At 40.0% G+C, this 20880-nt stretch overlaps 1 protein-coding gene across 1 annotated transcript in view; it reads right to left on the bottom strand.

Annotated features, from left to right (window-relative positions):
* The window catches only part of ORC5 (origin recognition complex subunit 5), a gene marked incomplete in the record, with an annotated part of 192588 nt that overhangs the window by 97129 nt on the left and 74579 nt on the right, over positions 1-20880 (bottom strand). The window contains 1 exon segment of the mRNA XM_053715113.1: positions 5555-5607. Within this exon segment, the coding sequence (XP_053571088.1) occupies positions 5555-5607 (53 nt within the window).

A 20880-nucleotide genomic window follows, 5' to 3' on the forward strand; every position in this document is an offset into this window, starting at 1 on the left:
TGTCTTTATCTAATATTCCACCAAATATTCATAAATTGTGTTCATCCCATCAACCTCATAAATCCCATTAAAATAGTAAGTAGCTATTGGTGTTATTAAACTTTTTTTTAATTCTTGCACATATTTACTGTTACTTGTAAATAAATTGTATTATTATATAATTTATGTATGTGTCCGTATATCTCTTAAAACAAGTTAGTTTAACCTCCTTTTTGCTAGTTCAACTGATTTAATTACTGTGTTGCGAAATGATGTAGGTCTAAAAAGTGTGTCACCAACATGAAAAGGTTGGAAAGCTCTGCTTTAAGGGATAGTATACACAAATTGTCATATAACTGCATGTAATAGACACTGCTATAAAGAATAAAATGCACAGATACGGATATAAAAATCCAATATAAAACCTTTTAAAAACTTACTTAGAAGCTCCCAGTTTAGCACTTTTGATTAGGTTGACTGGAACACCCAGTGAAAGTAGACACTCCCCCTGCATATGAAAATATTCTTTGCACAAACAGGAGCAAGCTGGAGTAGATATACATCAGTATAATCCTAAAACTTTGGGGCTTGGTTAGGAGTCTGAAAATCAGCGCGTTATTTAAAAATAAGCAAAACTATACATTTTTAAAAAAAAAAAAATCTGTATGGGTTATATAAAAGGATTATCTACAAAACATTTATGCAAAGAAAAATCTAATGTATAATGTCCCTTTAAATTTTCATGAAAAAGAAAAAATAAGACCTTCCTACAACAGAGGCAAAGATAAGACTAACTACCATAGAGGTGTGAGGGGTTATGTAGAGCTCTTGCGGTTTGGAAATCTTTGCCACCTCCTAGTAGTAGGGAAGGTAATTCTCAGGAGAAATATATTGTGGACTAATACCACTGTTATGAAAGAAATGCATATATGTAAAGTATATATTTACTGTGCATTTTTGCACATGCCTAGTAGGTTCTGGGGCCTCAGAAATTATTCAAAGAAAGTTTTTTTAAATTGCACGCTCTATCTGAATCATGAAACTTTAATTTTGACTTTAGTGGCCCAATGAATACTAAGAAAATAAAGTGAATTAGATAATAGAAGTTGGAAAGTTGTTTAAAATAGTATGCTCTATCTTAAGCATGAGAGAAAAAAAAAAGGTTTTCACGTCACTTTCAAAAATAGAAAACTAAGAAAAAATGATTATATTATTATAATATATATATGTAGAAGGTGTAATAGCACTACAGCTTCAAATAGCTCCGTTGAGCTCTCCTTGCCCCGGGTGCACTTCAAGAGTATAGATAGAGCAGCAAAGAGGAAGTCACTCACAGGGTCTTGCAAAAAGATGAAGTATTTATTTTGACGTTTCGGGTGTTACCCCTTTCTCAAAAAACAGCACAGTGTGAAACAGTATACTCACCCCCCTTAAATACCCCTGCACAGCAAACAATCAGTGTGGTAAACACCCTGGCACCCGGAAGTAAAACCACATCACATGACACAAGGTCAAGCCCCGTTGGCATAGCAACCAGAAGCTCAGTAGTGTAAACCAAGTGAAAGTTAAAAACACAAGCAAAACAGATTGTTAGGAGCAATATACAAATACAAACATGGGTTTAAACAAAAAATGTTAAAAACCAAACAAGCAGTAGTATATTATCATGCAGATAGCGTTAATCACCAGGGTGACCGTAATCACACAGCATAAATACACGTAGCCATATACGCCGCAACCATATCATATCATAAAGTACAGGTAATGAACTACTGGACAATTAGCCGAGCCCAGGTATAGAACTACCAATAGCGGTCTTCTTAAGTCCCCCCTGTCATTTCATGCAGGTAGAAGTAGCAAGGCATAGAGGCAAAACACACAAGCCTGGTCGAACCTGCAGTGATAGACGTTATCACACACTCCATGCCACGGCACATAACCAATGCAGATACCCAAAGGAAGATATCAGACAATGTAGCAAAGCAAAAAATAGGACAACTTAAACAAAATACACTTCAAAGAACAAAGTACACTTCAAAAAACATAACTTAAGAAAATACCCAAGAGAACGTAAACACATAGTTAGAGGCAGTCCCTTATATGGTGTACCTTACTTGATTAGATAATGTCCGATAGAACCAAAGGAAGGAACAGTCTTGAACATAGAGAGGTGGTTCATTAGAGAGTCTTGTCCCTATAAACAGCAGTGCCAGTCAAGGTGGACATTGAGCCCCCGGGGGGTCATTGTCCCAAGATTGAAAATCCATCTTCACTCTCTTTGTAAGAGAATTTTAGCCCTGTCACCCCCCCCCCCTGCTTAGAGGGGGTATGTGGTCGATAATGATGTATTTAAGGTTGGTTACCTTGTGTCCTGCTTCCACGAAATGCTGTGCCACCGGCTGATCTGATGTGCTTTTATCCAATGCTACACGAATCGAGGACCGGTGGTTGGCCATTCTGGTCCTTAAGTCATCCACCGTTTTTCCTACATAAAACAACCCGCCACACAATGCAGGAGGTATACAATGAATGTTGTGGTACAGGTTACCCTGTGTCTGATCTTTAAACTTTCTGGTGGAATACGGATGGATGAAGAAGCTGCCTGTAGAAAGACCTCAACAGGTGGTGCAACCCAGGCACCTAAAACAACCTTTCTTAGTTTTAAGACAGGTGTCATTGCTGTAACAGTTCCTGGGGTCAGTTTTTATTAGCCGATCCCTCAGTGAGGTAGCTCTGCGGTACCCAATTCTGGGTGGGGGCATGCATTTGAAAGTTAAGTCTTTATCAGATGATAAGAGTCCCCAGTTTTGCTTAAGGGTATCAGCAATCCCTTTATTCTTTGTATAGGTGGTGGTAAACAAGAGGAGGGGATACAACCACAACAATCTCTTAAACAGTATAATGGCAGTATCGGACACAGCGCAAAATGACCTGCTAGCTGGTACTAATGCTACCACACCTGAGGATAGACTCACGTTTACCACCACCTATACAAAGAATAAAGAAGGGATTGCTGATACCCTTAAGCCAAACTGGGGACTCTTATCTGATAAAGACTTGACTTTCAAATTCATGCCCCCACCCAGAATTGGGTACCGCAGAGCTACCTCACTGAGGGATCAGCTAATAAAAACTGACCCAAGGAACTGTTACAGCAATGACACCTGTCTTAAAACTAAGAAAGGTTGTTTTAGGTGCCTGGGTTGCACCACCTGTTGAGGTCTTTCTACAGGCAGCTTCTTCATCCATCCGTATTCCACCAGAAAGTTTAAAGATCAGACACAGGGTAACCTGTAACACAACATTCATTGTATACCTCCTGCATTGTGTGGCGGGTTGTTTTATGTAGGAAAAACGGTGGATGACTTAAGGACCAGAATGGCCAACCACCGGTCCGCGATTCGTGTAGCATTGGATAAAAGCACATCAGATCAGCCGGTGGCACAGCATTTCGTGGAAGCAGGACACAAGGTAACCAACCTTAAATACATCATTATCGACCACATCCCCCCACTAAGCAGGGGGTGGGGGTGACGGGGCTAAAATTCTTACAAAGAGAGTGAAGATGGATTTTCAATCTTGGGACAATGACCCCCCGGGGGCTCAATGTCCACCTTGACTGGCACTGCTGTTTATAGGGACAAGACTCTCTAATGAACCACCTCTCTATGTTCAAGACTGTTCCTTCCTTTGGTTCTATCGGACATTATCTAATCAAGTAAGGTACACCATATAAGGGACTGCCTCTAACTATGTGTTTACGTTCTCTTGGGTATTTTCTTAAGTTATGTTTTTTGAAGTGCACTTTGTTTAAAGGGACACTGAACCCAATTTTTTTCTTTTGTGATTCATATAAAGCAAGCAATTTTAAGCAACTTTCTAATTTACTCCTATTAATTTTTCTTCGTTCCCTTGCTTTCTTTATTTGAAAAAGAAGGCATCTAAGATAAGGAGCCAGCCAATTTGTGGTTCAGAACCATGGAGAGCACTTGTTTATTGGTGCTGTCCAATCAGCAAAGACAACCCAGGTTGTTCACCAAAAATGGGCCGGCATCTAAACTTAAATTCTTGCCTTTAAAATAAAGATACCAAGAGAATGAATAAAATTTGATCATAGGAGTAAATTAGAAAGTTGCTTAAAATTGCATGCTCTATCTGAATCATGAAAGAAAAAATTTGGGTACAATGTCCCTTTAAGTTGTCCTATTTTTTGCTTTGCTAAGTTGTCTGATATCTTCCTTTGGGTATCTGCATTGGTTATGTGCCGTGGCATGGAGTGTGTGATAACGTCTATCACTGCAGGTTCGACCAGGCTTGTGTGTTTTGCGTCTATGCCTCGCTACTTCTACCTGCATGAAATGACAGGGGGGACTTAAGAAGACAGCTATTGGTAGTTCTATACCTGGGCTCGGCTAATTGTCCAGTAGTTCATTACCTGTACTTTATGATATGATATGGTTGAGGCGTATATGGCTATGTGTATTTATGCTGTGTGATTACGGTCACCCTGGTGATTAACGCTATCTGCGTGATAATATACTACTGCTTGTTTGGTTTTTAACATTTTTTTGTTTAATCCCATGTTTGTATTTGTATATTGCTCCTAACAATCTGTTTTGCTTGGGTTTTTAACTTTCACTAGGTTTACACTACTGAGCTTCTGGTTGCTATGTCAACGGGGCTTGACCTTGTGTCATGTGACGTGGTTTTACTTCCGGGTGCCAGGGTGTTTACCACACTGATTGTTTGCTGTGCAGGGGTATTTAAGGGGGGTGAGTATACTGTTTCACACTGTGCTGTTTTTTGAGAAGGGGTAGCACCCGAAACGTCAAAATAAATACTTTATCTTTTTGCAAGACCCTGTGAGTGACTTCCTCTTTGCTGATATATATATATATATAGATAGAGATAGATAGATATATTTATATATATTGATTACCAGATCTATTTCAATATAAAAACAGGATATACCGTAGAGCAGTTACTGCATTGTTGGTGGTGAAACCAGAAAAAAAAGCTGCAGCCGGACAAAAATAATATGGTTTTATTGACCAATAATTAAAACCAGCACCACAGAGAGGATATTACTTTTTATTATAAATAATGCGCTCTCTGTGGTGTTTGTTTTAATCATTTTTCAATAAAGCAGTATTGTTTTTATTTCTGTTCTCCGCTGCAGCTTTTTTCCTGGTTTGACTATTTTGCGGTTTTTAGCTGGCACTACGCAGCCACAGTACTCGTGGGTATTTGACTTTAAATGTATGGAGGAGATGTGAGCGGTGTTTTCTCTTTTTGATTGTTGGTGGTGAATGATCTTTTTCCTCGTTTAATGCAGGCTGCAGACCCTATATGTGCCAGTATGGTTAGAGGGGACCAATAGTGAACATGTTAGCAGTAATAGGCTTTGATGTGGTCAGCACTTTTGCAATCTTTAATGTTAGCTCTAACCAAGGCATAAAATGATAACATTAATACTATCATATGAAAAGATATTGCTATAGAATTGCAAAAGGTGGCTATCAAATACTGTTTATTTAAATAAAGTAGCAAGAAAAACACATTTTCCAGGACATACCTTTCAATTGTGATGCTTCCCTATCTTCCTCCTGCATTCTCTCCCACTGCGAGCTGAACAGAACATTAAAATACTTTCAGATTTATTTGGTTACACAGAAAAATGTTTATGCATTATTTACAGAACGTTAGCAAAATCAACACATTATTTGATGCAGGATGGCAAAATACATAGAAGTATCAGTCCTTGATCCTTTTCAGTCAGAAAGGACTATTTACAAAGTCAATATTTGCAGCTTTAGTTGGAAGTTTCTAACAAATTCTAAATATGGATCACATCTTAACACTAAGATGTTAAGACCTCAGACAACACTTAAAAAGGGATGTCAATCAATTTCGTTGTAATTAAAAAAAACAAAACAAAAATCACTAAGCAGTGACTTATTCTTAAAGGGACAGTCTACAATATAATTTTTATTGTTTTAAAAGATACATCATCCATTTATTACCTATTCCTCAGTTTTGCATAACCAACACAGTTATAATAATATACTTTATACCTCTGTGATTACCTTGCATCTAAGAACCTTGACAGCCCCCTGATCACATGACTGTGACTATTATCTATTGACTTGCATTTAGCATTGTGTTGTGCTAAATCTTAAATAACTTTCTGTGCCTGAACACTTATCTATATGGCCCACGTGAGCCATCAAGTCTTTTGTTGTAAAAAGCAATTTAAAAAGCATGTGATTAGAAGCAGCCCTCAAGGGCTTAGAAATTAGCATATGAGCCTACCTAGGTTTAGTTTCAACTAACAATACCAAGAGAAAAAAGCTAATTTGATGATAAAAGTAAATTACATGTCCTATCTGAATAATGAAAGTTTAATTTTGACTAGACTGTCCCTTTAATAGTAATCATTACAACATGTATTTATCATTTTAAATGTATTTTAACTTTAATGTCTTTTTTTACACTACATTTGAGCAGTGTCCATTACTTCCTGTCACAGCCCTACAAGGAGGCTGGGGCCTCTGCAGGAAGGTTTAACTAGCTTGATTAAATAAAACTTCTGGAGTGACATGAGCTGGTTTACTATCAAGTGAATAAACTACCTCAGGAAGTCAGATTTGCCCATGCTCAGATAAGTCACAATGTATCCTAAGTTGCCAAGATGTCAGCTCTCTTATCACCCTAAAGGCAGGGGCTACATTGAGAATTTCTAAGTGCTCATTTTACAAGAAAACAAGTTGTTTGTTTCCTTGTTAAAAAAACAAACAAAACAAAAAACAGCAAAGTACCTTTGATAGAGTCATAAGGAAAATAGGAACCTGGTAAGATACTGTAAAAGCTGCCTGAGCATTAGGGCTTACCTTCCACATTTGCTAGGAAGACGCATGCATTTTAAGTGAGAGTATAGCACCTTATCACACCTGCATTTAGAAATAAGTCTGTGATCCCTGATTTGCAGTCTCTGCTTTGTCCTTACTTTAAAATACCAAGTACCTTATTGAATATATACTTGGGGCTTTAATATATGTGTGAGTCTTTACAAAATAGAGCACACACAAATAAAATTTATGCTTACCTGATAAATGAATTTCCTTCTTGGCAGTGAGTCCACAAGAACATTCTTGACCTATGGCAATTACTCTACCTGGCCATCGGGAGGAGGCAAAGACACCCCAAATAAATCTATTAATATCCCTCCCACTTCCCCTATCCTCTCAGTAGTTCAAGCAGAGGATAAGGAAAAGTGAAGAGAGATACAAGGGGTACATATGGTTATATGTGTAGTGTGATAGGAGCGCCTAAAGGTGGATTCCTGCTGCTAAAAAAGTTCTTCCCTCAAAGAGAACTAAATGGTGGATAAGAAGAAAAAATGGGGTTTATTTAGCAGCGCTAAAAAAAAGCTAGGAAATGATGATACCAATCTAATTTATGTTTTATACAATCTAGTTTATTTAAAAATTCTTATAACACATAAAAACAACAGCAAATGCTTTTCCTAATTAATAAAGGGACGTCTCCCTTTTACAACACTTATAAAAACAGACTAGAACCATATAATCCTAGAATTCCAGGTATAAAGGAATTAATTCTATAGATAACATATGGCAAGCAACAAATTTCTAAGATAAATGGTGAATTGAATATTTAAAAGGCACAAATGTATCAATCCTAACAGCTTTACAGTTCTTCAGTAACAAATCCAGTTATAAAGTTACACAGTTACTTTCCTTGGACATATAATTGGCTCAGGTGTGCTGGATAGTTAAAAAGGCAAAAAACAGCCGTTATTCTGATTTAGGTGCCAAAGCAATCGTGGTTAATGGAAATGGTTAATTTAACAGATGAATACCTTGATGTCTTTAAAGTTCAGTTTGCGTGTTTTAAAAAACGTAGTGCAAATTAGTGTAGAGGTACCTTAATCTGTCCTGGTTGCAACCCCTGATATTTTTCACTGTGAGGGATTCACAGACTGTTTGTTCCTGGTGCTTCTGATAAGTCACCTGACCTTCTCTTTGATTCAGAGGTCAGGGGTGATGATCCGTTCTGGTGATGTAGTTATCCTTTTTTTTTTTTCCTTTCTTCTTATAGCCCAAATATTGTTTTCATCTGGGTTCCCTCAGACTTCTTAAGGTTTGAAGAAATCTTTGGTCAGTGTTTAGCAGTAACACCGTATTCCCTGAAGTTACCAAAGGTAGATTTTAACTTGCAGGGTCAGGAGAAAAGTTTAAAGTTGCAGGGTCACACAGCTTTGTGACAGTAGTAAATGAAGTTTAGTAGAGTGTAGCAGGTCCCATTCAACGCGTTTCACCCTTCTGGGCTTTATCAAGAATGCTTATCCTGCTAGCTTCTGGCTTTTTAAAGGTATGAATGTGTTTTGATTGGTTCCTTCATTTCCTTTTGATTTCTATCAACACCTGTGTGGCTTCCAATGTAAAGGTGGACTTTAAGTTGGTAATGATTGTTTCTGTGTTGTTATTTAGTTACATCATACACAAGGAAGAGAACTTATCATTTCTGCTTTATTAGCATTCACACAATTCAACTTATATATTTCAATTCTAAAGTGCCTTTATTAGATAATATACATTTAGATCGTGCAAACTTAAAATGACCTAAACTGAAACGAAAATATAAGAATCAGAATTATCATTCCCATATCTAGAATTATTGTAAGTGGGTAAAAATTAACGATATATACATATTCCTTTTCAACAAAGGATAGTAAGTTCAACAATTTATAAATTTGTAACAATTTAAAAATGGACGAAACGAAAATATAAGAATCAGAATCATCATTCCCATATCTAGAATTATTGTTAGTGGGTAAAAATTAACGATATACAGGGAGTGCAGAATTATTAGGCAAATTAGTATTTTGACCACATCATCCTCTTTATGCATGTTGTCTTACTCCAAGCTGTATAGGCTTGAAAGCCTACTACCAATTAAGCATATTAGGTGATGTGCATCTCTGTAATGATAAGGGGTGTGGTCTAATGACATCAACACCCTATATCAGGTGTGCATAATTATTAGGCAACTTCCTTTCCTTTGGCAAAATGGGTCAAAAGAAGGACTTGACAGGCTCAGAAAAGTCAAAAATAGTGAGATATCTTGCAGAGGGATGCAGCACTCTTAAAATTGCAAAGCTTCTGAAGCGTGATCATCGAACAATCAAGCGTTTCATTCAAAATAGTCAACAGGGTCGCAAGAAGCGTGTGGAAAAACCAAGGCGCAAAATAACTGCCCATGAACTGAGAAAAGTCAAGCGTGCAGCTGCCAAGATGCCACTTGCCACCAGTTTGGCCATATTTCAGAGCTGCAACATCACTGGAGTGCCCAAAAGCACAAGGTGTGCAATACTCAGAGACATGGCCAAGGTAAGAAAGGCTGAAAGACGACCACCACTGAACAAGACACACAAGCTGAAACGTCAAGACTGGGCCAAGAAATATCTCAAGACTGATTTTTCTAAGGTTTTATGGACTGATGAAATGAGAGTGAGTCTTGATGGGCCAGATGGATGGGCCCGTGGCTGGATTGGTAAAGGGCAGAGAGCTCTAGTCCGACTCAGACGCCAGCAAGGTGGAGGTGGAGTACTGGTTTAGGCTGGTATCATCAAAGATGAGCTTGTGGGGCCTTTTCGGGTTGAGGATGGAGTCAAGCTCAACTCCCAGTCCTACTGCCAGTTTCTGGAAGACACCTTCTTCAAGCAGTGGTACAGGAAGAAGTCTGCATCCTTCAAGAAAAACATGATTTTCATGCAGGACAATGCTCCATCACAGGCGTCCAAGTACTCCACAGCGTGGCTGGCAAGAAAGGGTATAAAAGAAGAAAATCTAATGACATGGCCTCCTTGTTCACCTGATCTGAACCCCATTGAGAACCTGTGGTCCATCATCAAATGTGAGATTTACAAGGAGGGAAAACAGTACACCTCTTTGAACAGTGTCTGGGAGGCTGTGGTTGCTGCTGCACGCAATGTTGATGGTGAACAGATCAAAACACTGACAGAATCCATGGATGGCAGGCTTTTGAGTGTCCTTGCAAAGAAAGGTGGCTATATTGGTCACTGATTTGTTTTTGTTTTGTTTTTGAATGTCAGAAATGTATATTTGTGAATGTTGAGATGTTATATTGGTTTCACTGGTAAAAATAAATAATTGAAATGGGCATATATTTGTTTTCTTTCATGTAATTAGCAAGAGTCCATGAGCTAGTAACGTATGGGATATACATTCCTACCAGGAGGGGCAAAGTTTCCCAAACCTCAAAATGCCTATAAATACACCCCTCACCACACCCACAAATCAGTTTTACAAACTTTGCTTCCTATGGAGGTGGTGAAGTAAGTTTGTGCTAGATTCTACGTTGATATGCGCTCCGCAGAAGGTTGGAGCCCGGTTTTCCTCTCAGCGTGCAGTGAATGTCAGAGGGATGTGAAGAGAGTATTGCCTATTTGAATAGAGTGATCTCCTTCTACGGGGTCTATTTCATAGGTTCTCTGTTATCGGTCGTAGAGATTCATCTCTTACCTCCCTTTTCAGATCGACGATATACTCTTATATATACCATTTCCTCTACTGATTCTCGTTTCAGTACTGGTTTGGCTTTCTACTACATGTAGATGAGTGTCCTGGGGTAAGTAAGTCTTATTTTCTGTGACACTCTAAGCTATGGTTGGGCACTTTTTATATAAAGTTCTAAATATATGTATTCAAACATTTATTTGCCTTGACTCAGGATGTTCAACATTCCTTATTTCAGACAGTCAGTTTCATATTTGGGATAATGCATATGAATAATTCATTTTTTTCTTACCTTAAAAATTTGACTTTCCCTGTGGGCTGTTAGGCTCGCGGGGGCTGAAAATGCTTCATTTTATTGCGTCATTCTTGGCGCAAAAATTATTTTCTGTTTCCGGCGTCATACGTGTCGCCGGAAGTTGCGTCATTTTTTACGTTCTTTTGCGCCAAAAGTGTCGGCGTTCCGGATGTGGCGTCATTTTTGGCGCCAAATAATGTGGGCGTCTTTTTTGGCGCGAAAAAATATGGGCGTCACTTTTGTCTCCACATTATTTAAGTCTCATTGATTTTTTGCTTCTGGTTGCTAGAAGCTTATTCACTGGCATTTTTTTCCCATTCCTGAAACTGTCATTTAAGGAATTTGATCAATTTTGCTTTATATGTTGTTTTTTCTATTACATATTGCAAGATGTCCCACGTTGAAGCTGAGTCAGAAGATACTTCTGGAATATCCCTGCCTGGGGCTGGAGCTACCAAAGCTAAGTGTATCTACTGTAAACTTATGGTATCTGTTCCTCCAGCTGTTGTTTGTACTGTTTTGTCATGACAAACTGTTTATGCAGATAATATTTCCTTTAAGTACCGTTACATTACCTGTTGCTGTTCTGTCAACATCTAATACTCAGAGTGTTCCTGATAACATAAGAGATTTTGTTTTTAAATCCATTAAGAAGGCTATGTCTGTTATTCCTCCTTCTAGTAAATGTAAAAAGTCTTTTAAAACTTCTCATTTTTCAGATGAATTTTTAAATGAACATCATCATTCTGATTCTGATAATGGTTCTTCTGGTTCAGAGGATTCTGTCTCAGAGGTTGATGCTGATAAATCTTCATATTTATTTAAAATTAAATTTATTCGTTCTTTACTTAAAGAAGTCCTAATTGCATTAGAAATTGAGGATTCTGGTCCTCTTGATACTAAATCTAAACGTTTAGATAAGGTTTTTAAATCTCCTGTAGTTATTCCAGAAGTTTTTCCTGTCCCTAGTGCTATTTCTGAAGTAATTTCCAGGGAATGGAATAATTTGGGTAATTCATTTACTCCTTCTAAACGTTTTAAGCAATTATATCCTGTGCCATCTGACAGATTAGAGTTTTGGGACAAAATCCCTAAAGTTGATGGGGCTGTCTCTACTCTTGTTAAGCGTACTATTCCTATGGCAGATGGTACTTCCTTAAGGATCCTTTAGATAGGAAAATTGAATCCTTTCTAAGAAAAGCTTACTTGTGTTCAGGTAAATCTTCTTAGACCTGCTATATCTTTAGCGGATGTTGCTGCAGCTTCATCTTTTGGTTAGAAGCTTTAGCGCAACAAGTAACAGATCATAATTCTCATAGCATTTTTATTCTTCAACATGCTAATAATTTTATTTGTAATGCCATCTTTGATATCATTAGAGTTGATGTCAGGTATATGTCTCTAGCTATTTTAGCTAGAAGAGCTTTATGGCTTAATCTTCATTGTACCAAAGAAGGAAAATTCCTTCAGACCAGTTCTGGATCTAAAAATATTGAATCGTTATGTAAGGATACCAACATTCAAAATGGTAACTGTAAGGACTATCCTGCCTTTTGTTCAACAAGGGCATTATATGTCTACTATAGATTTACAGGATGCATATCTGCATATTCCGATTCATCCAGATCACTATCAGTTTCTGAGATTCTCTTTCCTAGACAAGCATTACCAGTTTGTCGCTCTGCCGTTTGGCCTAGCTACAGCTCCAAGAATTTTTTACGAAGGTTCTCGGTGCCCTTCTGTCTGTAATCAGAGAACAGGGTATTGTGGTATTCCTTATTTGGACGATATCTTGGTACTTGCTCAGTCTTCATATTTAGCAGAATCTCATTCGAATCGACTTGTGTTGTTTCTTCAACATCATGGTTGGAGGATCAATTTACCAAAAAGTTCATTGATTCCTCAGACTTAGGTAACCTTTTTAGGTTTTCAGATAGATTCAGTATCCATGACTCTATCTTTGATAGACATGAGACATCTAAAGTTGATATCAGCTTGTCGAAACCTTCAGTCACAATCTTTCCCTTCGGTAGCCTTATGCATGGAAATTCTAGGTCTTATGACTGCGGCATCGGACGCGATCCCCTTTGCTCGTTTTCACATGCGGCCTCTTCAGCTCTGTATGCTGAACCAGTGGTGCAGGGATTATACAAAGATATCTCAATTAATATCTTTAAAACCGATTGTACGACACTCTCTGACGTGGTGGACAGATCACCATCGTTTAGTTCAGGGGGCTTCTTTTGTTCTTCCGACCTGGACTGTAGTTTCAACAGATGCAAGTCCTACAGGTTGGGGAGCTGTGTGGGGGTCTCTGACAGCACAAGGGGTTTGGGAATCTCAGGAGGTGAGATTACCGATCAATATTTTGGAACTCCGTGCAATTTTCAGAGCTCTTCAGTCTTGGCCTCTTCTAAAGAGAGAATCGTTCATTTGTTTTCAGACAGACAATGTCACAACTGTGGCATACATCAATCATCAAGGAGGGACTCACAGTCCTCTGGCTATGAAAGAAGTATCTCGAATTCTGGTATGGGCGGAATCCAGCTCCTGTCTAGTTTCTGCGGTTCATATCCCAGGTATAGACAATTGGGAAGCGGATTATCTCAGTCGCCACACGTTTCATCCGGGCGAATGGTCTCTTCTCCCAGAGGTATTTCTTCAGATTGTTCAAATATGGGGTCTTCCAGAAATAGATCTGATGGCTTCTCATCTAAACAAGAAACTTCCCAGGTATCTGTCCAGATCCAGGGATCCTCAAGCGGAAGCAGTGGATGCGTTTTCACTTCCTTGGAAGTATCATCCTGCCTATATCTTTCCGCCTCTAGTTCTTCTTCCAAGAGTAATCTCCAAGATTCTGAAGAAAACATAATTTATGCTTACCTGATAAATTCCTTTCTTCTGTTGTGTGATCAGTCCACGGGTCATCATTACTTCTGGGATATAACTCCTCCCCAACAGGAAATGCAAGAGGATTCACCCAGCAGAGCTGCATATAGCTCCTCCCCTCTACGTCAGTCCCAGTCATTCGACCAAGAATCAACGAGAAAGGAGTAACCAAGGGTGAAGTGGTGACTGGAGTATAATTTAAAAGATATTTACCTGCCTTAAAACAGGGCGGGCCGTGGACTGATCACACAACAGAAGAAAGGAATTTATCAGGTAAGCATAAATTATGTTTTCTTCTGTTATGTGTGATCAGTCCACGGGTCATCATTACTTCTGGGATACCAATACCAAAGCAAAAGTACACGGATGACGGGAGGGATAGGCAGGCTCATTATACAGAAGGAACCACTGCCTGAAGAACCTTTCTCCCAAAAATAGCCTCCGAAGAAGCAAAAGTGTCAAATTTGTAAAATTTGGAAAAAGTATGAAGCGAAGACCAAGTTGCAGCCTTGCAAATCTGTTCAACAGAGGCCTCATTCTTAAAGGCCCAAGTGGAAGCCACAGCTCTAGTGGAGTGAGCTGTAATTCTTTCAGGAGGCTGCTGTCCAGCAGTCTCATAGGCTAAACGTATTATGCTACGAAGCCAAAAAGAGAGAGAGGTAGCAGAAGCTTTTTGACCTCTCCTCTGTCCAGAGTAAACGACAAACAAGGAAGAAGTTTGGCGAAAATCTTTAGTTGCCTGCAAGTAGAACTTGAGGGCACGAACTACATCCATATTGTGTAAAAGACGTTCCTTCTTTGAAGAAGGATTTGGACACAAGGATGGGACAACAATCTCTTGATTGATGTTCCTGTTAGTGACTACCTTAGGTAAGAACCCAGGTTTAGTACGCAGAACTACCTTGTCTGAGTGAAAAATCAGATAAGGGGAATCACAATGTAAGGCTGATAACTCAGAGACTCTTCGAGCCGAGGAAATAGCCATTAAAAACAGAACTTTCCAAGATAACATTTTTATATCAATGGAATGAAGGGGTTCAAACGGAACACCCTGTAAAACGTTAAGAACTAAGTTTAAACTCCATGGTGGAGCAACAGCTTTAAACACAGGCTTGATCCTAGCTAAAGCCTGACAAAAGGACTGGACGTCTGGATTTTCTGACAGACGTCTGTGTAACAAGATGGACAGAGCTGAAATCTGTCCCTTTAATGAACTAGCTGATAAACCCTTTTCTAAACCTTCTTGTAGAAAAGACAATATCCTAGCGATCCTAACCTTACTCCAGGAGTAACCTTTGGATTCGCACCAGTATAGGTATTTCCGCCATATTTTATGGTAAATCCTTCTGGTAACAGGCTTCCTAGCCTGAATCAGGGTATCAATAACCGACTCAGAAAAACCACGTTTTGATAAAATCAAGCGTTCAATTTCCAAGCAGTCAGCTTCAGAGAAGTTAGATTTTGATGTTTGAATGGACCCTGTATCAGAAGGTCCTGTCTTAGAGGTAGAGACCAAGGCGGACAGGATGACATGTCCACTAGATCTGCATACCAAGTCCTGCGTGGCCAAGCAGGTGCTATTAGAATTACTGATGCTCTCTCCTGTTTGATTTTGGCAATCAATCGAGGAAGCAGCGGGAAGGGTGGAAACACATAAGCCATCCTGAAGTTCCAAGGTGCTGTCAAAGCATCTATCAGAACTGCTCCCGGATCCCTGGATCTGGACCCGTAGCGAGGAAGTTTGGCGTTCTGGCGAGACGCCATGAGATCTATCTCTGGTTTGCCCCAACGTCGAAGTATTTGGGCAAAAACCTCCGGATGAAGTTCCCACTCCCCCGGATGAAGAGTCTGGCGACTCAAGAAATCCGCCTCCCAGTTCTCCACTCCCGGGATGTGGATTGCTGACAGGTGGCAAGAGTGAGACTCTGCCCAGCGAATTATCTTTGATACTTCCATCATTGCTAGGGAGCTTCTTGTCCCTCCCTGATGGTTGATGTAAGCTACAGTCGTGATGTTGTCCGACTGAAACCTGATGAACCCCCGAGTTATTAACTGGGGCCAAGCCAGAAGGGCATTGAGAACTGCTCTCAATTCCAGAATGTTTATTGGAAGGAGACTCTCCTCCTGATTCCATAGTCCCTGAGCCTTCAGAGAATTCCAGACAGCGCCCCAACCTAGTAGGCTGGCGTCTGTTGTTACAATTGTCCAGTCTGGCCTGCTGAATGGCATCCCCCTGGACAGGTGTGGCCGATGAAGCCACCATAGAAGAGAATTTCTGGTCTCTTGATTCAGATTCAGAGTAGGGGACAAATCTGAGTAATCCCCATTCCACTGACTTAGCATGCATAATTGCAGCGGTCTGAGGTGTAGGCGTGCAAAAGGTACTATGTCCATTGCCGCTACCATTAAGCCGATCACCTCCATGCATTGAGCTACTGACGGGTGTTGAATGGAATGAAGGACGCGGCATGCATTTTGAAGTTTTGTTAACCTGTCTTCTGTCAGGTAAATCTTCATTTCTACAGAATCTATAAGAGTCCCCAAGAATGGAACTCTTGTGAGAGGAAAGAGAGAACTCTTCTTTTCGTTCACTTTCCATCCATGCGACCTTAGAAATGCCAGAACTAACTCTGTATGAGACTTGGCAGTTTGAAAGCTTGAAGCTTGTATTAGAATGTCGTCTAGGTACGGAGCTACCGAAATCCCTCGCGGTCTTAGTACCGCTAGAAGGGCACCCAGAACCTTTGTGAAGATTCTTGGAGCCGTAGCCAATCCGAATGGAAGAGCTACAAACTGGTAGTGCCTGTCTAAGAAGGCAAACCTTAGATACCGGTGATGATCTTTGTGGATCGGTATGTGAAGGTAAGCATCCTTTAAATCCACTGTGGTCATGTACTGACCCTCTTGGATCATGGGTAAGATTGTCCGAATAGTTTCCATTTTGAACGATGGAACTCTTAGGAATTTGTTTAGAGTCTTTAAATCTAAGATTGGCCTGAAAGTTCCCTCTTTTTTGGGAACCACAAACAGGTTTGAGTAGAACCCTTGTCCTTGTTCCGACCACGGAACCGGATGGATCACTCCCATTGTTAACAGATCTTGTACGCAGCGTAGAAACGCTTCTTTCTTTATCTGGTTTGTTGACAACCTTGACAGATGAAATCTCCCTCTTGGGGGAGATAATTTGAAGTCTAGAAGGTATCCCTGAGATATGATCTCTAGTGCCCAGGGATCCTGAACATCTCTTGCCCAGGCCTGGGCGAAGAGAGAGAGTCTGCCCCCTACTAGATCCGGTCCCGGATCGGGGGCTCTCGGTTCATGCTGTCTTTGGGGCAGCAGCAGGTTTCCTGGCCTGCTTGCTTTTGTTCCAGGACTGGTTAGGCTTCCAGCCTTGCCTGTAACGAGCAACAGCTCCTTCCTGTTTTGGTGCAGTGGAGGTTGATGCTGCTCCTGTTTTGAAATTCCGAAAGGGACGAAAATTAGACTGTCTAGCCTTAGCTTTGGCCTTGTCTTGAGGTAGGGCGTGGCCCTTACCTCCCGTAATGTCAGCGATAATTTCTTTCAAACCGGGCCCGAATAAGGACTGCCCCTTGAAAGGTATATTAAGTAATTTGGACTTAGAAGTAACATCAGCTGACCAGGATTTTAGCCACAGTGCCCTGCGTGCCTGTATGGCGAATCCTGAGTTCTTAGCCGTAAGTTTGGTTAAATGTACTACGGCCTCCGAAATGAAAGAATTAGCTAGTTTAAGGACTCTAAGCCTGTCCGTAATGTCGTCTAGCGTAGAGGAACTAAGGTTCTCTTCAAGCGACTCAATCCAAAAAGCTGCCGCAGCCGTAATCGGCGCGATACATGCAAGGGGTTGTAATATAAAACCTTGTTGAACAAACATTTTCTTAAGGTAACCCTCTAATTTTTTATCCATTGGATCTGAGAAAGCACAGCTATCCTCCACCGGGATAGTGGTACGCTTAGCTAAAGTAGAAACTGCTCCCTCCACCTTGGGGACCGTTTGCCATAAGTCCCGAGTGGTGGCGTCTATTGGAAACATCTTTCTAAATATTGGAGGGGGTGAGAACGGCACACCGGGTCTATCCCACTCCTTAGTAACAATTTCAGTTAGTCTCTTAGGTATAGGAAAAACGTCAGTACTCGCCGGTACCGCAAAGTATTTATCCAACCTACACAGTTTCTCTGGTATTGCAACAGTGTTACAATCGTTGAGAGCTGCTAAGACCTCCCCTAGTAGTACACGGAGGTTCTCCAATTTAAATTTAAAATTTGAAATATCTGAGTCCAATCTGTTTGGATCAGAACCGTCACCCACAGAATGAAGCTCTCCGTCCTCATGCTCTGCGAGCTGTGACGCGGTATCAGACATGGCCCTAGCATTGTCAGCGCACTCTGTTCTCACCCCAGAGTGATCACGCTTGCCTCTTAGTTCAGGTAATTTAGACAAAACTTCAGTCATAACAGTAGCCATATCTTGTAATGTTATCTGTAATGGCCGCCCAGATGTACTAGGCGCCAAAATATCACGCACCTCCCGGGCGGGAGATGCAGGTACTGTCGCGTGAGGCGAGTTAGTCGGCATAACTCTCCCCTCGCTGTTTGGTGAAATTTGTTCACATTGTACAGATTGACTTTTATTTAAAGTAGCATCAATACAGTTAGTACATAAATTTCTATTGGGCTCCACCTTGGCATTGGAACAAATGACACAGATATCTTCCTCTGAGTCAGACATGTTTAACACACTAGCAAAAAAACTTACAACTTGGTTATAATCTTTTTTTAGCAAAAAAACGCACTGTGCCTCAAAGAGGTACTAACGATTAAATGACAGTTGAAATAATGAACTGAAAAACAGTTATTGCATCAAACTTTAAAACAACACAACTTTTAGTAAAGGTTTGTTCCCATTAGTAAAAAAAAAAAAAAAAAACAACACTAATTAAATTTGTACATAAGAAAACAAAACAACGTTTTTTATACACAGTCACTATAAGAATTCTCACAGCTCTGCTGAGAGAATTTACCTCCCTTCAAAGAAGTTTGAAGACCCCTGAGATCTGTCAGAGATGAACCGGATCATGCAGGAAATATAAAAGTAGCTGACTGGAATTTTTTGATGCTAGCAAAGAGCGCCAAAAACGGCCCCTCCCTCTCCCACACAGCAGTGAAGAGAAACGAAACTGTCACAATTAAAGCAAAAAACTGCCAAGTGGAAAATAATGCCCAAATATTTATTCACACAGTACCTCAGCAATGTAAACGATTCTACATTCCAGCAAAAACGTTTAACATGAGAATAGTTATTAAAAGGATTAGTGACCTTTAACACAGTAGTTCCGGTGAAATACCATCCCCAGAATACTGAAGTGTATACATACATGTCATTTTAACGGTATGGCAGGCTTTTCTCATCAATTCCATTCAGAAAATAAAAACTGCCACATACCTCAATGCAGATTCATCTGCCCGCTGTCCCCTGATCTGAAGCCTTTACCTCCCTCAGATGGTCGAGAACAGCAATATGATCTTAACGACTCCGGTTAAAATCATAGTAAAAAATCTCTGTCAGATTCTTCCTCAAACTCTGCCAGAGAAGTAATAACACGCTCCGGTGCTATTTTAAAATAACAAACTTTTGATTGAAGTCATAAAAACTAAGTATAATCACCATAGTCCTCTCACACATCCTATCTAGTCGTTGGGTGCAAGAGAATGACTGGGACTGACGTAGAGGGGAGGAGCTATATGCAGCTCTGCTGGGTGAATCCTCTTGCATTTCCTGTTGGGGAGGAGTTATATCCCAGAAGTAATGATGACCCGTGGACTGATCACACATAACAGAAGAAATGCTCATTTGTTCTACTGGTGGCTCCAGCATGGCCTCTCAGGTTTTTGGTATGCGGATCCTGTCCGGATGGCCTCTTGCCAACCGTGGACTCTTCCGTTAAGACCAGACCTTCTGTCTCAAGGTCCTTTTTTTCCATCAGGATCTCAAATCCTTTAATTTAAAGGTATGGAGATTGAACGCTTGATTCTCAGTCAAAGAGGTTTCTCTGACTCTGTGATTAATACTATGTTACAGGCTCGTAAATCTGTATCTAGGGAGATATATTAAAGAGTCTGGAAGACTTGTATTTCTTGGTGTCTTTCTCATCATTTTTCCTGGCATTCTTTTAGAATTCCGAGAATTTTACAGTTTCTTCAGGATGGTTTGGATAAAGGTTTGTCTGCAAGTTCCTTGAAAGGACAAATCTCTGCTCTTTCTGTTCTTTTTCACAGAAAGATTGCTAATCTTCCTGATATTCATTGTTTTGTACAAGCTTTGGTTCGCATAAAACCTGTCATTAGTCAATTTCTCCTCCTTGGAGTTTGAATTTGGTTCTGGGGGCTCTTCAAGCTCCTCCGTTTGAACCTATGCATTCATTGGACATCAAATTACTTTCTTGGAAAGTTTTGTTCCTTTTGGCCATCTCTTCTGCCAGACGAGTTTCTGAATTATCTGCTCTTTCTTGTGAGTCTCCTTTCTGATTTTTCATCAGGATAAGGTGGTGTTGCGAACTTCTTTTAAATTTTTACCTAAGGTTGTGAATTCTAACAACATTAGTAGAGAAATTGTGGTTCCTTCATTGTGTCCTAATCCTAAGAATTCTAAGGAGAGATCATTGCATTCTTTGGATGTAGTTAGAGCTTTGAAATATTATGTTGAAGCTACTAAGAATTTCCGAAAGACTTCTAGTCTATTTGTTATCTTTTCTGGTTCTAGGAAAGGTCAGAAGGTCTCTGCCATTTCTTTGGCATCTTGGTTGAAATCTTTAATTCATCATGCTTATGTCGAGTCGGGTAAAACTCCGCCTCAAAGGATTACAGCTCATTCTACTAGGTCAGTTTCTACTTCCTGGGCGTTTAGGAATGATGCTTTGCAGATTTGCAAAGCAGCAACTTGGTCTTCTATGCATACTTTTACTAAATTCTACCATTTTGATGTGTTTTCTTCTTCTGAAGCTGTTTTTGGTAGAAAAGTACTTCAGGCAGCTGTTTCAGTTTGAATCTTCTGCTTATAATTTCAGTTTTTTCATTTAATCTTTATTTTGGGTGTGGATTATTTTTCAGCGGAATTGGCTGTCTTTATTTTATCCCTCCCTC

Source organism: Bombina bombina, chromosome 5 (assembly GCF_027579735.1).
Source record: "Bombina bombina isolate aBomBom1 chromosome 5, aBomBom1.pri, whole genome shotgun sequence".
NCBI lineage: Eukaryota > Metazoa > Chordata > Amphibia > Anura > Bombinatoridae > Bombina > Bombina bombina.